General features: G+C 42.0%; 1 protein-coding gene across 4 annotated transcripts in view; it reads left to right on the top strand.

The window, feature by feature from the left end:
* The window catches only part of plxna1b (plexin A1b), a 219,433-nt gene that overhangs the window by 114,024 nt on the left and 83,596 nt on the right, over positions 1–21,813 (top strand). For all 4 annotated transcript variants that reach the window (XM_074679135.1, XM_074679116.1, XM_074679125.1 and 1 more), the window contains exons 5-8: positions 8,485–8,585; positions 11,614–11,737; positions 13,397–13,550; positions 14,650–14,749. In XM_074679135.1, coding sequence (XP_074535236.1) covers positions 8,485–8,585; positions 11,614–11,737; positions 13,397–13,550; positions 14,650–14,749 — 479 coding nt within the window. The remainder of the gene's footprint in view (positions 1–8,484; positions 8,586–11,613; positions 11,738–13,396; positions 13,551–14,649; positions 14,750–21,813) is intronic.

Below are 21,813 nucleotides of genomic sequence, written 5' to 3'. Positions count from 1 at the left end.
AAACACAGTAAGTAGAAAAAAAAGTCAAACTGTAAACACACAATGAGCAACTTACACGACGTTAAAACGCTGTATTATAGTCTTACATAAGATAATGATGGACGTGTGAATTAACCGTACCATTTATCTCTTTTTATCTCTCAAAAAAGCAACTAACACGATGTTAAAATGTCGCTCTTTAGTCTTACATTAGATAATGGTGGACAGAGGAGGCGGTCTGGGCAGTGTGCAGCCTAACACAAAGACACACAGGAGCAGGAGTGACAGAATCTCCGTGGAGCAAAAGTTTTTATAATCTGCTACATTTTCGGTGACAGGCATAATTGGCCCGATTAATCGGTCCAACCGATTAATCGGTAGGGCTCTAGTAATTGATACTGAACTGGTTTATGGAGTGTGGCTAATGTAGGTAAGCTAGCACCAGCAGCTTTGTTTTTGCTTGCAGGTGGACATCCCGAAGCCTGCACCGGTTAATATGGCTTTGCTCAAGTGTTAATGTGCCATTTTAACCAGACACAGCTTTCAACTTTTCATCTTTATCTCGATCAACAGCAACACAGGTTATTCACAAAAACAGAACGACCGGTGAAGAGCTCAGTATCTTTGATAGAAAAGGACGGTTTCCATGTCTCTTTTATATAATAAGTGTAACTTCACTTCCCTCTTCCTAACTGGATTTACTCCTTCTCCTCAGTGCCCTCCTTCCTGTCCTTTCACTCTGTCTTGTGGTTTTCCCTCTTGAGAAGAAATGTGTGCACATGATGGAGTGTGTGTGAGCCCATCAGAAAAGTGGTCTCACCACTTGTCTTGAGCATGATGCTATCACTTCTAATGGGAGCCTAGCTGTCACTAGATAGCTCAGTCTTCCTCTCATCTCTCTCTGTTTTAGTCTGCCATCTTTTCCCAGAGGATGGCGTGATGGAGCAGACTGATAGGGTTAGAGAAGAGGACGAGATAGATTGGGAGGTTAATGGTTTCTCTCTCCCACCAATTTCCCTCTCCTCCTCTTTCTTCTCAATCACTATCTATCAGCTGTTCAATCGCTCCGCCTGTTGCTCGACAGTGATTGGGATGGAATTATGTGGCTCTCCGTGACTGTGTTCGGACGAGGCCAATCATAAGCCTGCTTGGCCTGTGGAGCCACACTGTATTGCACATCTCTGTTCTCAGTCCCCTGCCTCAACCACGGGCCACACTCGACAGAACAATGAAGTGCAGCTCATGCATGACAGCGCAGGGAATTGTTTTGAATTCAAGTCAAGTTTCTTTTCATATTCATGCACAGCAGGCCTCGTCAGGCCCTGTTATGGAGTATCAAATGGGGAGAAGCTGAGACAAAAAGCAGAGTGGCAAATTTTCCTCCAGAAATCTGTCAGAAATTACAAAGGAAAGAACATGATACCGTTCGAATACATTTCAAAAGACATTTGCACACAAAAGCAAAGGAAGTGATAAGTTTCATTAACTATTTAAATGTTCATTTCCTTTTTAGACAGCCTTTTTAAATACAGCGTGTAAAAAGAAACACAGGGCAGCTCTTGCATTTTGCTTTTATAGTTCGATGACCTGTCTGAAAACTTTCAGAGCCCCAGTTTGGATTGGATGAGCTGAACATGACATTATCCTGAAGGCTTCTTACATCTACAGGGCTCTCAAAGGGCTTATGGAAACAGATACACAGCGTCTTCTTGAGATCTAATTTTCTGAATATATTTGATTACAAATCTTTTAAACAAAATTGATTAGATAAAATGATTTTACAAGGCCAATCCTGTCCTAAGGCCTTTTTTTGAAAACTAGAGTTACAAACTTCATAGTCGTAGCTTTACAACTTTGGATGTTTTTCCAGGCAAAGAAAATCTTCTGTAATAAATTGTAAATAGACCATATGGTATACCAAGGACCCAAGCCTGGCACAAACAAAACATTCAAAATCAGAACTTAAGTGTATCCTTTATTTATTTATCTAGTTTTTATTTTTTTAGTTTTCCTCCCATTTTTTCATTTTGCAATAAAATACTATACCCATCCATCCCATCAGTTGCTGCCATTTCAGTCTGAGGAGTTAATGATTCAGCATTTAACTCAAAAGGACTTAAAACTGACTTGTGACAAAACAGGACTAATCAGATCTGACTGTTGGAGGTCTTCTGATTCAGATTCACTTTAGCTTCGCAAAACTGCACCGCAATATCTTTGCACCAATTAGTTATCTTTGCAATTTTCTCATCACAATCAAAATGTCCTGTCAGACTTTGCACTGATTTTGACTGACAGCAGACATGTTGAAACAATTCAGGCAGATTTGTTTATTCTGCTCTGTTTTCTCCACAATCACCATTCATCCGTACAGGAACCACCAGGCAAGACTTCCACACAGCTTCTCCGGTGGGAGCAAATAAAGAAAAACAGCGTTTGTCTTCCATTCCTCCTCTTTTTCTTCCCCCTTTTCCCACTTTCTGTGTGTACGTGGTGCTGGTGGGTCGCCTGGCAGTGCTAATGGAAATGCCAGCTGTGTGGCTCCTCACTCCTCACCAAGTCCATTTACTAAAGTGACAGAGTCATTTACCAGGCCGCCAGCCTCTCCCATTCTCACTTAATTAGAAGACCCCTAGGCCTGTCTACCTGAGCCGCTCACATTTACCTCTCCCTCACCCTTCCTCTATACTCTGTTTCCTCAGTACTTTGTTTGCTTCAGATTTTCAATCTCTGTCTCATCCTTTGTCTCTGTCTCAGTTTTCCTCTTGCGAACTCTTCTTTCACCTTGTTCATCTCTCTTTCTCTCTTCCTGCCAGGCTCTCCTTCGTATGAGGGCAGAGTTTTCTGGACAAAAGGCAAACAAAGAGTATTGACCTATAGTTTGATAAGGGCTCTTTTTGCAGAGGTAATTGTAATGTCCATGGCTGTGAGGGTTGAAATGGAGAGTGATGAGATCTTGTATCTCTATTGTTCAAAGTTTGTTTATCTTACTTCACTGTTTCGGGGTCTTTGCTTTGTTTTTAGTTTCGTGTGAAACAACTTTCTAAGGATTCAGTTTTATACATCTTTCTTCAAGGTCATTTGTTTTAGACAAGAGGGATTTTTCTGTTCTTTTGGGTAAATTTGGTCAGTTTTATTGCTTCAGAAATTCAATTTTCATTGTTGGCTGACTTTATTAAACAAGGACAGAGTCTAAGGTTTCCTCTCAAGGTTGGTCAATTCTTATCACAACGTTTGTCACTGTTTTATCTGGAAAGCTCCTCTGAACAAGTATTATTCTCCCCACAACACACACACACACACACACACACACACACACACACACACACACACACACACACACACACACACACACACACACACACACACACACACACACACACACACACACACACACACACACACACACACACAAACTGAGAAACTCCTACAGCTTTGGTACAATCCTGTGTTTGTGCATCGTTGTGTACTTTGTGTAGGTATGTTGTCCCATTCCCAGGAGAAAAGGCTTTCACTTGTCATCCTTATTGGCCATGAATCTGTAATATGTGCACGCTAAAATGACAAATAAATAGGTTGCTTAATCTGCATCCTGTTTTCACTGAGATGGAGTACAGAAGAAAAGATCAAAACAGTATTTCACAAGAGCGAAAACAATGGAGCGGATGAATAAATGAGCCCAGTGCCAGAGAAGGAGGATGAAAAGATAAATTAAAGAGGCAAAGGAAAAGGAGAGCTCAATGGGAGGGAGAAACAGCAGACCAAAGACAATATGAGGGAGATAAAGATAGCGAGAAAGGGCAGTCAGTGCAAAAAAAAAATCTGCAGGGAGTAAGTTTTAAGAGAGAAAACAAAAGATTACAGCCATCACAGTTGGCACTATTTTCTTCCAATGTGACACTAAAAGACCTAATTCACTAAAACAGGTCTGCAGCAAACAGTTTAAGATGACCACAATGACCAGATCTGTCAATAACATCTCTGCAGTGTAGCGGCAATTTAGGGCTTAGAAACAGTTCAGCAAATTGAATGTGACAGCAGAGGATTTTTCTATGGAACACAAAGATGAGATTGGAGTCTCTTTCTTTTTATTTCTCCCTCCATTCATCCATCCATCTATCCTCCAGCACCTCTTTCTTACTCTCTTTCCTTTTCAGCACCAAACCCTCCAAGTCTTGTTTGCTCTGCTGCTTATCTCCAATCAGTCAACACATCAAGCTCCTAGCCAGCCATTGATCTCGTTGATCCTTACAATCCAGTCATTGCACTCATGCTAACCCAGGCTTTGATACAACACCCACGACACAGCGCCCCAAGCAGGTAAACCAGCACAGGAGGAACTCGATCACCGACATGGACACCCTGTGGAGAGGGGTGTTTTTAACTAGCTGGAAAAGCTACCAGAGGCAGAACTCTCAGCACTAATGATACTTTTCAGGCACGACCTGCTGATATGACAGCAGGACTCGCCAACATGAATTACAGCACAGTTATGACAACTACAACACTTTTTAGATCTACAGGTGAACCAAATTCAGTTAAATCTGTCTTGTATTTCATTCTCTGTAATTCAGCAGAATTGATGATTATTGCAGATTTATTTTCCTTTTTCTGTAGAGAGAGAAAAAACAGGAGATGAAAATGAGATGGAAATGATAGACACTTATTGAAATAATACAGATGCTGTCGTCTTTTCACACAGGGGAGATAGAAGAGTGATAAGACGATCCTCCTCCTCATCTTACTCCTCTGTTGTCTGCTTCTCTGATAAGCTGCCGGTTAAATAGGTTATGTTTCCTTGCTAGAAAAAAAAGTGTGTTGTATCTGATTTTCAGCAAAAATTGGACTCTTAACTTTGTTACCATGTAAGCGCAGGTAGATATATGGAGCAAAGTTTTAATGAAAATAAAGGAGTTGTAAAAAAAATAAGTGAGTTTTTGAGGTTTCTGAGAGTTATTGCAACAGAAGTACACATGCCTTTTTTTCTGAACACATGCTGTTTTTGAAAATCTATCTATGAAAAACATCAGAAAAAAGGGCTGTTTGCTTTTTCCTTAAATTAACATCCTACGCTCTAACCTATGAGCCCTTTCCAGTAAAACCAAATTTCTCCACAATGGTCCCGGAGCGGCAGGATTAGAGCCATGTGAGGTTAAGTGCAAGGCACAAACGGTTCAGTGGTAGCTGTCAGAGGCACGAGCGTTACTAATTTATGTTGCCGAGCCTCATGCAGATATCTAAAAATAACTGAAAATCAACTGTTTTCTTCTTTTTGGCTTCCAGACAGTGTAACCCAGAGAAAGGGCTCCCTACTGTAGATATCTATGCTACACCCCTCCTCCTCTCTCCTCTCTTCTCTTCCATCAGCTCCCTGAGTGTTTGGAAATTTAAAAAAAGGAAGCAGCAACAAGGCAGATCCTTTTATGTCTTTAGATTTAACAACCAATGAAAAGCTGCGTTGAAAGCTTTACAGGTCCTCAGGGTTTTGGGGGTGAGCGTCTCAAAGCCTGTTTGCAGGGCGTTTAAAGGCAGGTGATGGTGCTCTGTAAAAACAGATTGCAGAGGAAAGGTGGAGAGTTTACAGCAGGAAGGAGATGTCATGGCATTGCGGTGCAGCGGGGCTAAAGGGCTGACAAGAGAAGAAGAGAGAGCCAGGAGAGAGAATTGAGTTACGGTGCTGGCTGCTATTGTAAATAAGGAGATGGCAAGAGAGAGGAGATGGCGGGCCTGGTTTATAAGGTCATTTAAAGGAGTAATGTGGCACGCTGACGGGAATTGGCTTTCATTAAAAGAGCCATCGAGAGAGACAGAAAGAGGGGGACTGAGAGGGAGGGTGTGTATGTGTGCGTGCCTGTGAGCAAGCAGCATTCCCACCCAACACACACAGGCACACACTGCTAGGATGTACATGCAGTCATACAGATACATCCCCAGCTCCTGTAAAGCATTTTATATCCCCAGAGGGAAAACCAACTTTCATTTCCCCCACCACATCAACACATGTACGCCTTCCTCACTGAACACTGCTCATCGTGTCTTCACTGCTAGTTCAGGGACAATAGTGAACAATTGGCCGTATCTGTCATTACATGGGGCGGGGATAAGGTTCTGCTTAGTCACAAAGGATCCCTTACGTGAGTTTGATTTATGTGGACCATTGTCCTTAATCTGTGTCATAATGATTTATGGAGAGGAGAGGGGGTTTGCCTCAGTCATGTTATGAGGAACAGGCCGTTCCTGCTCCTTGTCTACATTTTTTTAATCATAAACTCTTTTGAAGGCAGTCTGTGATGGTTCTTTCACCCAAGGTGTCCAATCACACATCCTCCGATGTAGCTGCTTTTCCCTTCATCTATCTTTTCATTATCTTCACATTCATTCACACTTCTTTCTCCCATCATCCTTTCATTATCTAAGACACACCGATCCCTTGTTCCATCCTTCTTTCAGCTCTCCTTCAGATGAAAACTAGACTCACTCGCTCTGACAATGACACATAGCAGCCGTCTGCCACCATTTCCCATCTACTCAGCACAATGTCCTGGCTCATTCGCCCCTGTGTGTCTTCCATTACACCTCTTTTCTTCCTCTGTTCATCCATCCAATGAGCGTTTCCAGTAAATGACCACCTCTCCTTTTTTTGTTGTTGCTTGTTTGCATCGTTTCATCCGTCCTCTCTCCAGGCAGCTAGCCAGCTATAAAACGACTGTACTGAGGTCTGAATTGACTTTGGACTGAATCTGAACAAATGAATGAGATGCTAAAAGAGTCTTTGAGACAAATAAGGAGCAGAAAAACAGGCAGATAGACACACTGAACAAATGTGCAGAGGTGAACAGGAATGAGAAAAAGGCAAGAAAAAAAGGGAATAGTGACGTGTAGTGTCAAGTGTTTTTGTCAGTCTTCTCTCTGCCCAAGAAGTATTGTTAATATCTCCTCACCCGGTCTGATAAAAGGCATTTCAGAGCATTTATGAGCTCCAATATGTCATATCTATCTCATATCTGTGTTGTACTTAAAGCTCACGGAGGAATCCCGGCCCCAGTTTAATATTTCAGTGCTGCGTTCCTTGGTTCGCGTGGTTTCTTTCCTGCAGCTAACCAGCTTTATCTCTTACCTCAGGCCTGTGTGCGCTCTACACCATATGTTTTTCTCTTCTCTTATCCCTCCATATATCTCTCCGTATCCTGCCCCATCAAAAGCTCATAAAAAAGTCAGACCGTACTGGGCCAGACACTACTTTAGTCCCGCTGTACCACTTGGACACGACTCTCTCGGTTAAATCAGTGTGTTTGTGTGTCCTCGCTGTAGAGTGTTACCCAAGGGTGGGCTTGTTTTATGCTGTCACTTACTGACCATCAGGCTGACTCTGTGCTGTATGATTTAAGGCTAGTCAGCAGTGGCAATTTGATACACACACACATCCATAAACGCACACATACAACCACGCCATGAAAGTGGGATCAAACAACTCATCGACTTGAGGCGTGTTTGTAAAATACCGCAGAGTGCACCGCTGACACCTTCATCACACATACACACATGTGCAAACCGCCATGCCTATTTGGTTACAAACTAGCATTCTGCACACATGCCAGCAATCTGTCTGTCACGCACTTAAACACTCTTAAGCTCTTGGTGAATATCTTAAAATACACACTCTCACACACACACACACACACACACACACTCACACCCACACCCACACCCACACACACACTGACTGACTGAAGAGCCATTGGGACCATGTTGTGAGCCACCTGTCGTCACCTTAAATCAGACTGTTGGGCTAACTTTAACACTTGATCTGGTTTCTTAGGCAACATCTGTAAGCTGTCACCGAGCGCGTACATCCAGAGAGGCTGTGAATGACTGACACACACTCTCTCTCACACACACAGACACACATAAACACACACACACACATAAATGAACTGCAAGAATGACTCACATATATCAACCATGGATTTGTTGCAAATACTCTGTCCAGACATTGTAATTTACACACACACACACACAAACTGAAACAATCAGACACACATATACTCACTAGGGGTCTGTCCTTCTGCTCCTCTGCTTCCTATTGGTTTTTGAGGTCACCTGTCAATCACAGCTCTGCTGCTACATCCACCTGTCAGGTGTCCCAGCATGCATTGCATGGCCTCTCCTGGACACGCTTCACTGGAGCCTGTCACACACCGCTGGACTAGAATCGCTGACCAGAACACACACATGAACAAAAGCACACAGACGCACACTTACAGTCCAGCTTGCTTTTCAGTCTTAGTACACACACACACACACACACACACACACACACACACACACACACACACACACTGTCTGCTGAATTGAATCAGTCTGATAAGCTGTCAAATGCTCATCTCCTTCCAGCTGAACACAGCGCTAGTTTTAGGAGGTTGATTACAACAAAGATACTAATTATCTCTTCCCCCCCTCCTCCTTTTCTTTTTCTCTTCTCCTCTCTTCTCCCCCCCCCAATAGGTGGTGAGAGTTCCAGTGGAGAGCTGCGAGCAGTACACCACTTGTGGGGAGTGTTTGGGCTCCAGAGATCCTCACTGTGGATGGTGTGTCCTCCACAATGTGTAAGTACTGCACACACTCACACATTAACACACTTCACCCTGGTGACCCCCAACTCGCCGCCTCACATTGGACTGTGCTGTTAGATCATTGTAGTAGAGGAGCTAAGGTGCTTTAGGTGAATGTTTGGTGATCATGCTGGAACACCTGAATAATTAAACTTAGTGGTCAGCATTTCATCATCCAAAATCCATCTTAAACTAGAGTTTGGATTCTGTTTGCTGGCTGTGATTTTCAAGATTTACCCCCAAAAATGGGACTATCGTGGTGAGATCATGCCTATTATCTTCACATTAGATAAGTCTTCAGCAAGGTCAGCTCTTTTTGTAATGATGCCAAAAACATTACAACCCCCGCCAAGGAGATTGTGTTTTAGGGAGAGTTTGTCTGTTTGTCTGTGAACAACACAACTCAAACAGATCTTGATGAAATTCTCAGGAAATGTCCTGGATTCGGATCATCGTCTCTACCCAGGAAATTTTTAAAGGATTCTTTATTATTGTGAGATAGGGCCGTCTTTACCATATGTGTATATAACTCCATGATAAATGGTTGGATTGCTTTGCAAAACGATACAAGACAAGGTCACGATAATTGCTGACAGACGTAAAAGTGCGATCCAGATCCTGGCAACATTCTGGATACTAAGATCTGGATTATAATAATAATAATAATAATAATTGTTATTATTATTATTATTATTATTATTATTATTATTATTATTATTATTATTATTATTATTATTAATAATAATAATAATAATAATAATAATAATAATAATAATAATAATAATAATAATAATGCTATGAAATATGTACTGGGTCATCATAATTTTCAACACTGTCAGGAAACAAATTATTGTACAAACCTGCAGCTAACACCAAATTGTAGCAGACAGTCTGCTGAAAGGAAGTATAACATTAAAGTAGGACTTAAGAGTTGCATGACAATCACAATATGCTTGGCGGAGGTCTGCGCTTCATGCACAGAAACATGTAACATGTCTTCCCCTCTGTGGTTTTCCTCTTTAAAAGATTTTTGGGTCTTGTAACTCTTCATCCTTCAACATTTATTCAAACATTACATCTTATTTTTGTCCTATAAATCATTAAGCCATTTTTCTCTGTTTTCTTTATTTTAATCCTTCAACACCTCTGTTAGTCACATGATGAATCACTGAAGAAAATCTAAGTTCTGCCACCTGAAAGCTCCCCGCCATGAGAGATACATTTATCCTGTGTAAGCCTGTCAACCGGCTAAACCTGTTAATAGTACACAAATAACAACACAGCTTGGCAGTCTGCACTGCTGACACACCCATTTATCTCAGTGCTATTTAGCTTGTTTTTGTGTGTGTTGTTAAAACGGTTTGCCACAAGTGTGCTTGTTAATACTCAGGTGGGAATTTTTTGGCAGCAGATTAAGGATTAGTCATGTCTGGTGTTGGTTTTTGGTTTGTAGACTGGGTCTAGTGTTTGCTCTTAGATTACAGTGTTAGGTTACAGTAGATGTTCAACAGTGAGAGTCGACATTTGTTGTCAGCTGTTGAAAAGTAATCGTATCACTCAGATCTGTTGTGTGGTTAGTGACACAGTTTCTGTGTGTTATTCAACCATTTCCCCCCTTTGACTTGAGGGTGTGTTTGCACACAGGGGAGTGTGTGAACAGCTATGTGTTACTGAAAGGTGACAGCATGTTAAACCACATTTGGAACACCTCAAGCATTTGGCATTATGCCATCTCTCTGTGTGTTAATTAAACTTACGAAACATGTCGCCAGCCGTTCTTTCCCCAAGACACACATCTTCCAAATGTGATCCTCACACACATCACAGAAATCAGACACAATCAGCAATAACCTTCCATTTGGGCATGTTTTTGACCTTGTGTCTTGAATGCAGCTCATTTCTTACTTGATGGTGTTACCAAATCTGGCCCCTGCAGACTAAATGGGCAAATATTAACAAGCAAATTATTTATAAGCCTCTTTTCCGCCCTCTGGTGCCGTTAGCCACATCTTATTAGGAGCCATGGTAGTTTCAATCAACAGTGGAATTGAACCGGGAATACACACATGGACAGAGAAACACACATGCACCCTACGCCCATGTGTTTCGAGACGTTTTTCACACCAATTCACACAGTCACACACCAGAGAAACGGGGGTAGGAAAACAGTCCAGTAATGAGAAAACGTGAACATACTTCAGTGCTTCTTTGCTCATACCTTTACAGTGAGTGCGTATGTGTGCCTGTGTATTTGTGTGAGCTTCAGTGGCTCTCGAGGGGACGGTTGGCGACAGCTTTTTCTTGCTGAGTGCAACTGAAGGCTAACTAAACAAGGGGGTATGGAGCCGCTCCGTAAAGGAGGCAGTTAGCATTTTTTTCAGCTCCCCTCTTATTGTTAAGGCCTCACAGAGCGTCGCATCAGCACTTTCCTCTCACCGCCGGGACCAGTTGTTTGCGCGTAGGTGAAGTGATAGCTAATGCATTATGAATTGCTAATAGTAAAACGGCTTCAATATGGGCCTGTATGCTGATTTTCAGCACGATCAGTTGGCTCGTAATAAGTGGGGGAAATTGCTGACCCCATTGATATGCAGCTTGCAGGAATGGTATCATTTTTACGGTTCAGGGGAACTTTAATGATTGGCCCTATATCTTCAGAGAACTTTGAATTGGGTGGGGCCGTAAACTGAAAAGATGGGGGTGTGCACATGGTGTTCTTACAGCTAAGCCACTGTTGCACAAATGTCAGAGCCAATAAGGTAATGATATAAAGGCCTACAGTAATGGCGGGGGAAGCTATTAGCCTATTTGTCTTGTATTATTGCTCCCATTTCAGTGTGACGGTGATGGCTGTGCATGTTTGTCATCTTAATATGATTGTCATATTAGCTTAACAGTTCCTCATACTATTTGTCTTCTCTCCTCTCTTACTCATCTGTTTTTTTCTCTCTATCACTCCTTCACTTTCTCTCCCCCCATCATCCCTTTTCCATCCTCCTCCTCCTCCCCTTCTGCTCTCTAGATGCTCACGAAAGGACCGCTGTGAACGAGCAGGAGAGCCCCAGAGGTTCGCATCAGACCAGAGGCAGTGTGTGGAGCTCACTGTTCAGCCAAGAAACATCTCTGTCACAATGTCTGAAGTTCAGGTACGCAATGTTGTCTGTGGGGGCATTTGTGTAAATCAAAAAAGTTAGAGCATTAGACAGAAACGTCAATTGCAGACCACTGTGATTTCTTTTGTTTTTTTGCAGTATTAACACCTTGTTGCATTTATAACGATGCACTACTGACACGTCAAACAAGGAAGCGAGAACAAATTGCTTTCAAAAATTTCTTCAGAAATTTGTTGGGGTGTATTCACACCTGGATTGTCCCCCCCCCCCCCGCCCGAAAGTCCAGTTTGGCCTTATGTCAACGCAGCAATTGTGCTCGGATGCAGGACAAAACAAGCGGGTCAAGATCGCCAAAATTAGGTGGTCTCTGCTCGCTACCATTCGAGCCCCGTAGCGGTTCCTGTGCAGTGAGAACACAAACTCCCCAGCAACCGACACAACTGACTCATAACTGTGGCTCACACTGTAGTGATGGGGGCAGTAATGAGCCCGGTTGACTACTGCACAGTCAAAATAGTAGAAGAAGAACGAGTAGAAGAATCAACAACTGCAGAAGAAGAAGTAGAGAAGCCTGAAGTACAGAAAAATATATCGTGGGCTCACGTGGAACAGTGAGGGTATAAAATGCCTCATTGAAAAAAAATGCACATGTTCATATAGCGCACACAGGTAAATGAGCCAAATAAATGCTGTAATGCAAACTAGCCACACACATTGTTGATGCTCCATGGCAGGTAAGAACGTGGATTAATGAACGAAGAAAGGGAAACTCCCCTCCTTCTAGGTATGATTTCTAACTCATGAGAGAAAAAATCGATCGGACGTGACATTAGTTTGCAACTTTGGACCGTAAGAGACTTTTGCTTTGTGAACCCAAACGAACCAAGTGACAACTGCTACAATTGTATCATTTTTGCCCCTGAATCGGAACAAAGCAAATGAGCCGCAGGTGTGGCACCCTTAGAAATACAAAAACTGTGGTGTGTTAAAAAATTTTATGAGCTCTAATTCAGCTACCAAATATCACATTAGGAGAAAGCTACAAATTGTCTGTTGTTTCATAACAATAGTATAATTTTAGCATGTTGAAGTTGCTTTTTATGTTAAAGTCTTCCCCCCGTCATTGATACAGAGAAATGAATGACAGCAGCAGACATGATATTTGGCTTTGATTACTTTGAGACCTTGATTGGCCATAAGGTTTGAAAATCTGTAGAAATTTTCTAATCTTCGAATAGCTACGAGTGAATATTGAATAGCTCTTTTGCTGGAAATCCCCATCCCTACTAGAAAAGTCATGATATTCTCCAAACAGATACAGCTTTTCACCTCAATATTCAACTGAGAGGTTGCTGTCTTGGACTCATCTCTCTCATTCAGACCTGTAAAAGTGTGAGAGCGCTCTCATTCTGTCAGCAGCTCCTCACATAGGTTTGACTGATTACAGTTTGCCTCACTTCCTCTCCGCACATTAACTTGTACACATTAACCTTGCTGAATAGCTGCGCCGACTGACGCATTCACATGAGCACCGACTCTCCTTTATTCCTGCTGCTGTCACACAGAGACATACACGCCCCTTCCTTCCCCCAGCATCCATTAACCCTCATGTCATATCTTATAACAATCCATGTTCTCCATGTCCTTCCATTGATCTTGCACTGATTGTCCCTCTCTTTTTTCGTTCTCTAGCTGGTCCTTCAGGCTCGTAACGTGCCCGACCTGTCAGCGGGGGTCAACTGCTCCTTTGAGGACTATGTGGAGACGGAGGGACGGATCCAGGGCGGACACATTTTCTGCATGTCTCCCTCCGTCCGGGACGTCATCCCTATCACAAGGAACAAAGGTGGGGACAGAGAGAGCAATGTGTGATGAAGTCATCTGGGTAGTGAGATCACTGGGTGGTAGCTGGGAAGGCAGGGTGTGTGTATACAGGAGGTTTGGCGGAGGTATGAGAGAAATTTAGTGACGCTTGTTGGTTCCAAATGTTCTTTTTGGGTTGTATTGAACATTACACTTTCACTTAGCACTTTTCTGCCTCTTTATGTCATCTGCACCTCTTTTCCTCTTTCTTTTTGCTTAACTATGGCACCTTTTCCTCCATGTTCTTCACTATGAGCTAATGTGTCTCCTTCAGAGAGGTCTTTTTGTCCGTTACAAACCCAGAAGTCTACCAGCAACATTTTAATCACACCAGATGATTTGCTTAGTGTGTCTATATTCAGAATACCTTGTCAACACCAATAAGGCTCGCCTGTTCCTTTTCAAAGCCCCGAATACAAGTCTACGTTTATCTGCTGAAAATAGAACTGCTTTTGAATCTCCATTACCATGCATTATGCACTGTTGTCAGTTTCAGTTTCCTTATTTTTTTCTATCTAACAGACACTGGTTACACTCTAACTTCTTTTCAAAGCCTTGACTTCAGCACAGTTTATTGTTATATTTAAAAATATCAGCATCTTGTTCTTTTTTTTTTGAGAGAGAGAAACTATTCACCTGTTTCATGTCCAATCCTGTGAAGCAACAAAGACAATAAAAACTTGTTTGGTAATCACATTCAAAGCACACAAAACATCTCAAACTGTGCGCTCCAAGTTTCCTCAAAGCCACATCTCAGTAGTTTTTCAACAGAGCCCATTAGGCCCCATTATGATCTCTCATCAGCTCTGGCATCTAAACCCTGATTGGTGCTGCTATTTTTAAAGCCACCCCACTGTGGGTGTGACATGAGTGAAGTGTTGCTAGGCTACAATGTGTCTTCTTGTGAGTGTGTGTATTTGTGGAGGTCATACAAGTGGAATTCAGATTAAGAGTGTCTGACCAACAGTTTGTTAATGCAAATAAAATTAATCACTTAAACTCTCAGTTACATTTATAGTTTGAACTGTTGGATTGTTTTTTGTTGTTTCATTCTCAATACATGAGATTTTCTGTATCTTCAGGTGACAAGCGGGTGGTGAAGCTTTACCTGAAGTCCAAGGAAACAGGGAAGAAGTTTGCCAGCGTGGACTTTGTATTTTACAACTGCAGCGTCCACCAGTCGTAAGTCACAAAGATTTCATACTTTTTTAGTCTTCTCCTCCTGGTAGCCCACCAGCGTCTGTCATGTGTTACTGCCTATAGGAGATACAGTGGGAAGCACATTCACACACACAAATATCCCATCCCCCTCCAACCTCCACACGGCTTGTGTTACCATACGACAAAAAAGAAAAAATCGAAGATGCCATATAGGAGGAACGATTAGGATATGAGATGGTAATTCAAGTCTTATTATCATAGCCCACAACCCAACCCAACCGACATTAATGAAACTACAATGATTAATTTATTATGCCACGTCTACTGTAATGCTCTCCAATAACAAACTCTAACCTCATTAATACCACAAACTTGAAAAAAAAATGTTTCTACAATATTTTCCCAGAAGCCCTCAGTCCTGAGTCTATTAATTCTTTACACAAGAGAGCAAAAGGTAAATTCACTGTCACTGTAACATGTCAAATGTAGAATTGTGTTCTTTCCGGATTACTTGGTCCCCTTCACACCCTCAGAAATCCCAGTCACACTCCAGTGCCTCTCCTAATCCACCGTCTGCTGAAAATCTCCACCACCCATCAAGCCACGCCCCCTGGTCATTCCAACCATGATCCCCCTGCACCCTGCTGGGGTAAAAGAATCCTCTTTACGCTTCCACCCCTGCCTCACATGATACCCTCCCTCCTGTCCATCCCCGGCTGATCCGGAGGAGACTGAAACGTCTGCTGGGATATTAGCCTCGGCCTGGCAGATGGCTTGGAGGCCCCTGGGGTACCACAGGGCGCTGTCCCGGCTTCCCTCTGGATGTTAGATGAGCCTCCTTCGAGGATTGTCTGCAAACACACACACTGGAACATATAGACACCTCTCTGTACTCTGTCACTTAAAGCTTCCTGTACCCCTGAATGTCAGGAACACTTTATCTTCGACTGCGACCTTTAACCTCTTGCCTTCTGGCAGAATATTTATCCCTGCACCACGGACGATTAGTTTAAGTAGTTATAGGTGAGGTTGTTTACATTGTCAAATTGTAGTTAATTTGTCTCCCTTGAGGATCTGTCATGTTTGCTTCCATGTAATTGGTGCAAAAACTGCAATCATTAATTGCTCAAAGCTAAGATAGTTACACGGTGTCATAGAAAAGATGCTACCTTGCCCTTTAATGCATCATAATAAGATCATAATGTTGTAATGATCTCACAGGCCAAGTGTAAGAACGCTATGAGAAGTGACGTGGACAGGAGAGTCGCCCATTTTAAAGTATTAGCCCAATGAACTTTGATTAAATCCGCTCACTGTGCTGATCTAATACAGCCTTCGAGTGATGTAATGGACACGTTTAATCAAGTTACAGATATGGCACGTTGCATCCTCAGCAGTGACTCTGATGGCGACGAGAGATGCTGAGATAAGAATCCCATTTGGCGCTGGTTCTCCAGCCCGTGTACCCGCTGTGCCTTCTGGACGTCAGTGTGTGGCATCTGATGAGATCAGACTGGTAATGTGGTTGCTGTAATGACTTCAGGCCCACACAGACGCATGTGAAATACTGTTTCCAGAAAGCTTGGTTGTACTTTTCAGAGCTGAGTTGTCCTGTAATGGATTTAAGCTCTAAATACTGCAGTGTTGTACTCGGTGAAAGATGTGGATCTCCTCAGAATTTACAGGAACACATTTCTGAGCATATACTACAAACATGGATTTCGATTCACCAATATTTCCTCTTTGATCTTTGACTGTTTGACGTGTTTGTTCTATATACTGGTGAATCTTGGAAAAAGTAACGTGATAAGATTAAAACTAGTCTTTTTTCATAAAAAAATGTAAATATTCTGGACTTTTTTCATTCAGATCTAAATATCTCAAGTGTTTTAGTATCAATTTTAATAATTATTTCCTGCAGTAGAAAAAAATAAATACTAACATGTCTGAGAATGTGAGACCCTTTTGGGCTATGTTTACACGACAGTTAAAAGTAGCCTTGATTTTTCTGCTCAAATGTGACCCATATCTGCTTTGTTTCTGATAGTGTGAACAGCACAAGTTACATTGAATCCAACATTTTTTAGTAAGATTCAGGCCACTTTCAAATGTGGTACTAGATAAATACATGTTGGATTTTTTTTAAAGTTGACTGAGCCCGATTGCATTAAATGCAACTTTGACGTCATTCTGGAGAGACACAACACAGTTCTGCTCCGCATCTAGTCTCTTGTCTCACTCTCCAGTCCAGTTGGTGGCGGTAATGCACTGATGAGTTAGTTTGCAAACCTCCAACAAACCCCAAAGAAGTAGAAGAAGAAAAAGTGCTACTCTGCAGAGAAAAACGAAAGCGGGAGTTAGGCTTAAAGTCCTTTTTAAACTAACCCACTCACAAATTGGCTGTCCCCGCCTCACACTATTTTTAACACAAGACAGTAAATGATGCAACAGGCTGCTGCTATGTTATTTCCCATAGACACAGTTTTGTGCATCATGCTTTTAATGATCAGCTGAGCATGTGGACCACTCCAGGAGCACGAGCAGTTTACATTACTGTCTGCAGACAGGCCACATTTAAAAATGAAATGTGAACAGCCAAATTAAAAAAGGATTTGACCAATAAATTGGAATTAAGCATTAAGGCCTGCAGTGTGAGCGTAGCCTTCGTTTGGATTAATTGCTATTAAAATAATACAAATGCATACACCTCTTGAACAACTTCAGGACAGTGAGGATTGTCAAGAAAAGTCCATTTAAGAGTTTAGCAGAGCCTCAGACTGAGGCTGGTGTCAGTACAAAGTCAATAACCCACAGCACCAAATCAACTACAAAATGATTTACTAACCAGTGACGAGATGGGTATAGAATAGCTTATCTTTCTGAATTACATGAGGAAACCAGTTAAAAGTTTTTTTATTTCCTCTAACTAAATTGTTTTTTTTATGTACCTGCTCTCTAAATTTTAAAAATTACTCTCTTGCAGATAAAAAATGGTCCTGGCATGGCATCGGCCCATCATGTTTCGTGATACTTGACACTCAACCGCTGACACCTGGCCCCCACCCCAAAAAACACACACACCCCTCCTGCTTGTATACTCAAATGATTACGTCGTGGCCCTTGCCTTTTCAAAAATGCCATAAATTTGCATAGTGGTATTAATCTAATTAGAATTCCCACTGTTTCAGTTTAAGGGTTTTCGAGATTGAAATAGAAATCACCCACGGCCATGATTGCTCCTTAATTAAATATTTCCATGCGCTTTTTTCTCATTCCACAGCCCCCCGTTTATTACAGAAAGGGAGGATAGTCTGGCAATGAATTGGGGTTTAACTATCTGTGTAAAGCAGTATGAAGCACCTTTTCTCTTAGGGTTAATGTAACTTGGGCAGTGAGTGGGTCATTTGTTGTGTGATTGAGAGTGCTTTTAGTGTAATTGGGAGCAAGATAGTAGCGATGTCATGGAAATAATTTTTTTTTATTGAGAGGGATGTAGAAAACTGTGAATTACAGGTGGAAAAGATGGTGGACAGTTAAAAAAATACAAGGTTGGAAAATGAATTTTGTTGTCAGGTTTAGCTTTCGTTTTGGCCCTGTAATAATCACATTCAGATCTCACCATTGTGTAGCAACTAAACACTCAGACACGTATTAATAAATTATGTGCATGAAAACTAGTTTCTTTTTTATCAACACCCCTTAAATTGAAAATGGATCCAGTAATGATAGGATACACCATTCACGAGGACCATTAAATTATTCACCTCCACTCCTTTGAAATGAATAGTAGCCAATAAATAACTCATTTTGCCAAGTGCAGAAGTGTCAAACGCACCTCACCAGGAGAGAGGATTGTATTAAACACTCCAAACTGACCGAGAAGAGGAGAAATCAGAGCCTATTGTGTGGGGCCTGATGAAACAGTGCTGCTCCAAAGCTAGCATAGCTCGATTAGCATCTGAATATGAACAGATTAAATTAGCATTATAAGCGTGGCCATACGGGGAGCGTGTCTACAGCCACTCTAAGCCTCCAAGGGGCTGTGGGCGTTGGCGAGTGACAGGAAGGAGGTATAAGGAGATACTGGGGGGTCTGAAAAGGAGGGAGCCCACCCCTGGACAAGAGAATAAGAATTATCGAACGTCCCAAAATGGCCCTGGGTGGGCTTTTTCTTTAAAGGGTTTTTACCCAGGCTAAAAGAGAGGTTTTGGGATCCTAAGGCTGCTCTTGACAGGGGGCCCTGAGCTACTTCTATAAACCAAAGATCCAGCAGTAGGGGGTTGTCAGACAGGGCCCACTACTGGCCCTAGGTGGCACACATAATGGCACCGTCTTTTATTTCAAAGGGCGTGATCATAAAAGTCATAGAAAGTTGGCATTGGTTACCTGCTGATATTTTCCTCGTTATTTCAAAGTCTCTGGTTCACTAACAGGGTTGATTTGACATGAATAAAAGATAAAAGCCAGGATAAAAATAGTTGTTATCAGGGCTCAGCGACAGATGTGTGTTGATGGGTGTTTGAGTTTGAACTTCTTCCTATACAATGTACTGTTCACCATTAGGCCCTGGTTACCTGCTGTGTTAAGTCGATGTTGTACTGTATTTTGATGAGCGCTGATCCATTAGTGGGCCCCAAATAAAAAAAGACTCTTTGACATTCAAATAGTGATTGTTGAAAACACCAGCAAGCTACACAAAGAGCTCAGCTAACTGGCCGTGTGTTCATTGGTCTTGCATCAGTAATGTCATCTGCTCCTTTGTTCAGCACTGATGTCCTTTTATCTGATGCTGACTCTCTCACTTGGAGCAGAACACAAGCTAAAACCCTCAATTCTGCTATATGAGTCAATCTACTGTATGCTAACCTAACCTAGCGTAGCCTAATCGCTTTCCCTCCATTTGTTGGCAACATTGACAAATCTCCTATTTGCTCTTGTGTGGTATTAAGAGGCCTGTTATTTCCTAAGCCGCACATCCCTCATTCCAAATGGACAGCTTCTCTCAGCACAATGCTAAATTGGTCAATTAAAGCGGCAGTGGGATTGAATTAAGCTCCAGCTTCTGATCTTGCTCGGAAGGGAGGGGTTCAGGGCTGGAAACGATCGCTTAAAGTGCGCACCTGACAAACGAGCGGCCCTAATTGATCCAAATGAATCCACGTCAGGGTTTGATGGAATCGTGCGCGGGCTCCATCGCAGAGCTCAAGAGCTGAGGCCCTAATTTTTCATGCGGATGAGGGGGAGCGCTGTTGGCATTTTACACAGGGTTAAAACACACTTGAGAGCTTGTCGGTAAGTGCGCTTATAGCCGTTCGGACAGACACACAAATTCACACCTGGCAGATATGTTTGAATACAAAACAGGCTGTTTGTGTAGCTCTTCTATTGTTGTGGATCCTTGCTCACCAGAGCTATATCACATAGTATTTCATCGTTTTCTCTGTAAACCATGTGCTCCCACAAACCATAATGTCTAAACCAGTTACACAGAACAATATCTCTGTAATCAAATGAAAGAAATCTCTGGTTGGATTATAGCGGTTAATTTCAATAATAATAGGTGTATCAATGAGACATTTAGTGATGTCATATCTGCAGAAGGCTGGAAAGGGAGCATTACATGGGGCCACATTTATAAACTGTGGACTTGGACCTGCCCAGCTCCCCTCTACAGGTCCCCTTAGATGTGAACACACACACAAACACACTCTTACGCTCTTACTTCCCAACTTTCAACCCAGTGTTTCCTCCTTCTCCCATGAGACTCCCGCGCACAGCCCCGCAGGCTATACCCCCTCTTCTCCCCTCTCTTTCTCCCACGATACCTGGCGTCTCCACCTCTCTCAGGGAAATCCACCTGCTTTTGATCTCTCCTTCTTTTTCCCCCCTCCTCTGTCTCCCATCTCTCGCTTTTCAGCCCGTCTATCTGCACCTCTCCTCAGCTAAAGCAGGTGAATTTAAAATGGTGGAGCGCTCTTAGCCCTGTGGATGAAAGAGAGCTTTAGACAAAGAACAGGGGGGAGAGCTTTTTAAATGAGACGGCAACGAATGAAAAGGATGGATAGAACGAGGGAGGCCAGGATGGACAGATAGATGCTCAGGGCTGAATAGAGGGAAAGAATGACACAGTGAAGGTATAGAAAGGGAAGAAATTTATGCAGAGAGAAGGGACGATTGTGAGGAAGATCTTTGAACATTTAGTGGGAGCAAGTACCGGACCTCCACAAAGGATCGTAGAGTGATGAATGATGGATGTAAGGGAGAGAAAGGGAAGAAAGTAGAAATATAAGAAAGAAGATGGGAGGATGAAAGGATCCCAGTCAAACTAAGGGGGGAAAAAGATTTGTCAGTGGCTGATTTATGGAAATTGAAGTAACACATTCTTGGTAATTTTCAGGCATTTTAAATTTTACTTGATCTGATGTGATCCATCCACAAGCTGCATTTTCCATGCCATGCACACAGCATTCTTTGGTTGTGATGGGACACCTAAATAATAAAAGCCCAATGTAAAATCATATGATGAAAAAGTTCAACTTGTAGTGAGATGTAATTTCGGTGTAAATATAATGGATAAATGTACATTCTAGGGATGCACGGTATTGGATTTTTGCCGATATCTGATATGCCGATATATCGAAACCCCTTTTGAACGATACCGATACCAATAATCACAAGTTTGTTTGTTTTTTTCACTGTAAAGAAAGCTAAGTCTATCCTGTACTGGAATTTATATGTTACTCTTATTGTGACGGTCTTATTTGTTTAAGAAACACACATAAAAAAAGACAAAAACACCATTTGATTTTACCATGAATAAGAAATGTATTATTTTTTCAAACTGAAGACATTCAGTATTGAAATACAGAAAAATAATTTCTTTAGATCACATGAACTTTAAATGTACAATGCATTTTTATACATAACCAAGTTGCATTTGATTATTTTAGAGCTGCTGTAACAACCTGGTGACAGACACAGAGCTCTGCAGTGCAAATAAATGAAGTGCTACATTTTATTTAAGGAGCTTATTTTCAGATGGAAAATAATAATAATCCTAACTGAATAGCACCTAATCGGCTGTG

Source organism: Halichoeres trimaculatus, unplaced genomic scaffold (assembly GCF_033239565.1).
Source record: "Halichoeres trimaculatus isolate MK-OKI-2021-1 unplaced genomic scaffold, fHalTri1.1 fHalTri1_scaffold_1, whole genome shotgun sequence".
Classification (NCBI taxonomy): domain Eukaryota; kingdom Metazoa; phylum Chordata; class Actinopteri; order Labriformes; family Labridae; genus Halichoeres; species Halichoeres trimaculatus.
This window is presented reverse-complemented; position numbering and strand designations above follow the sequence as displayed.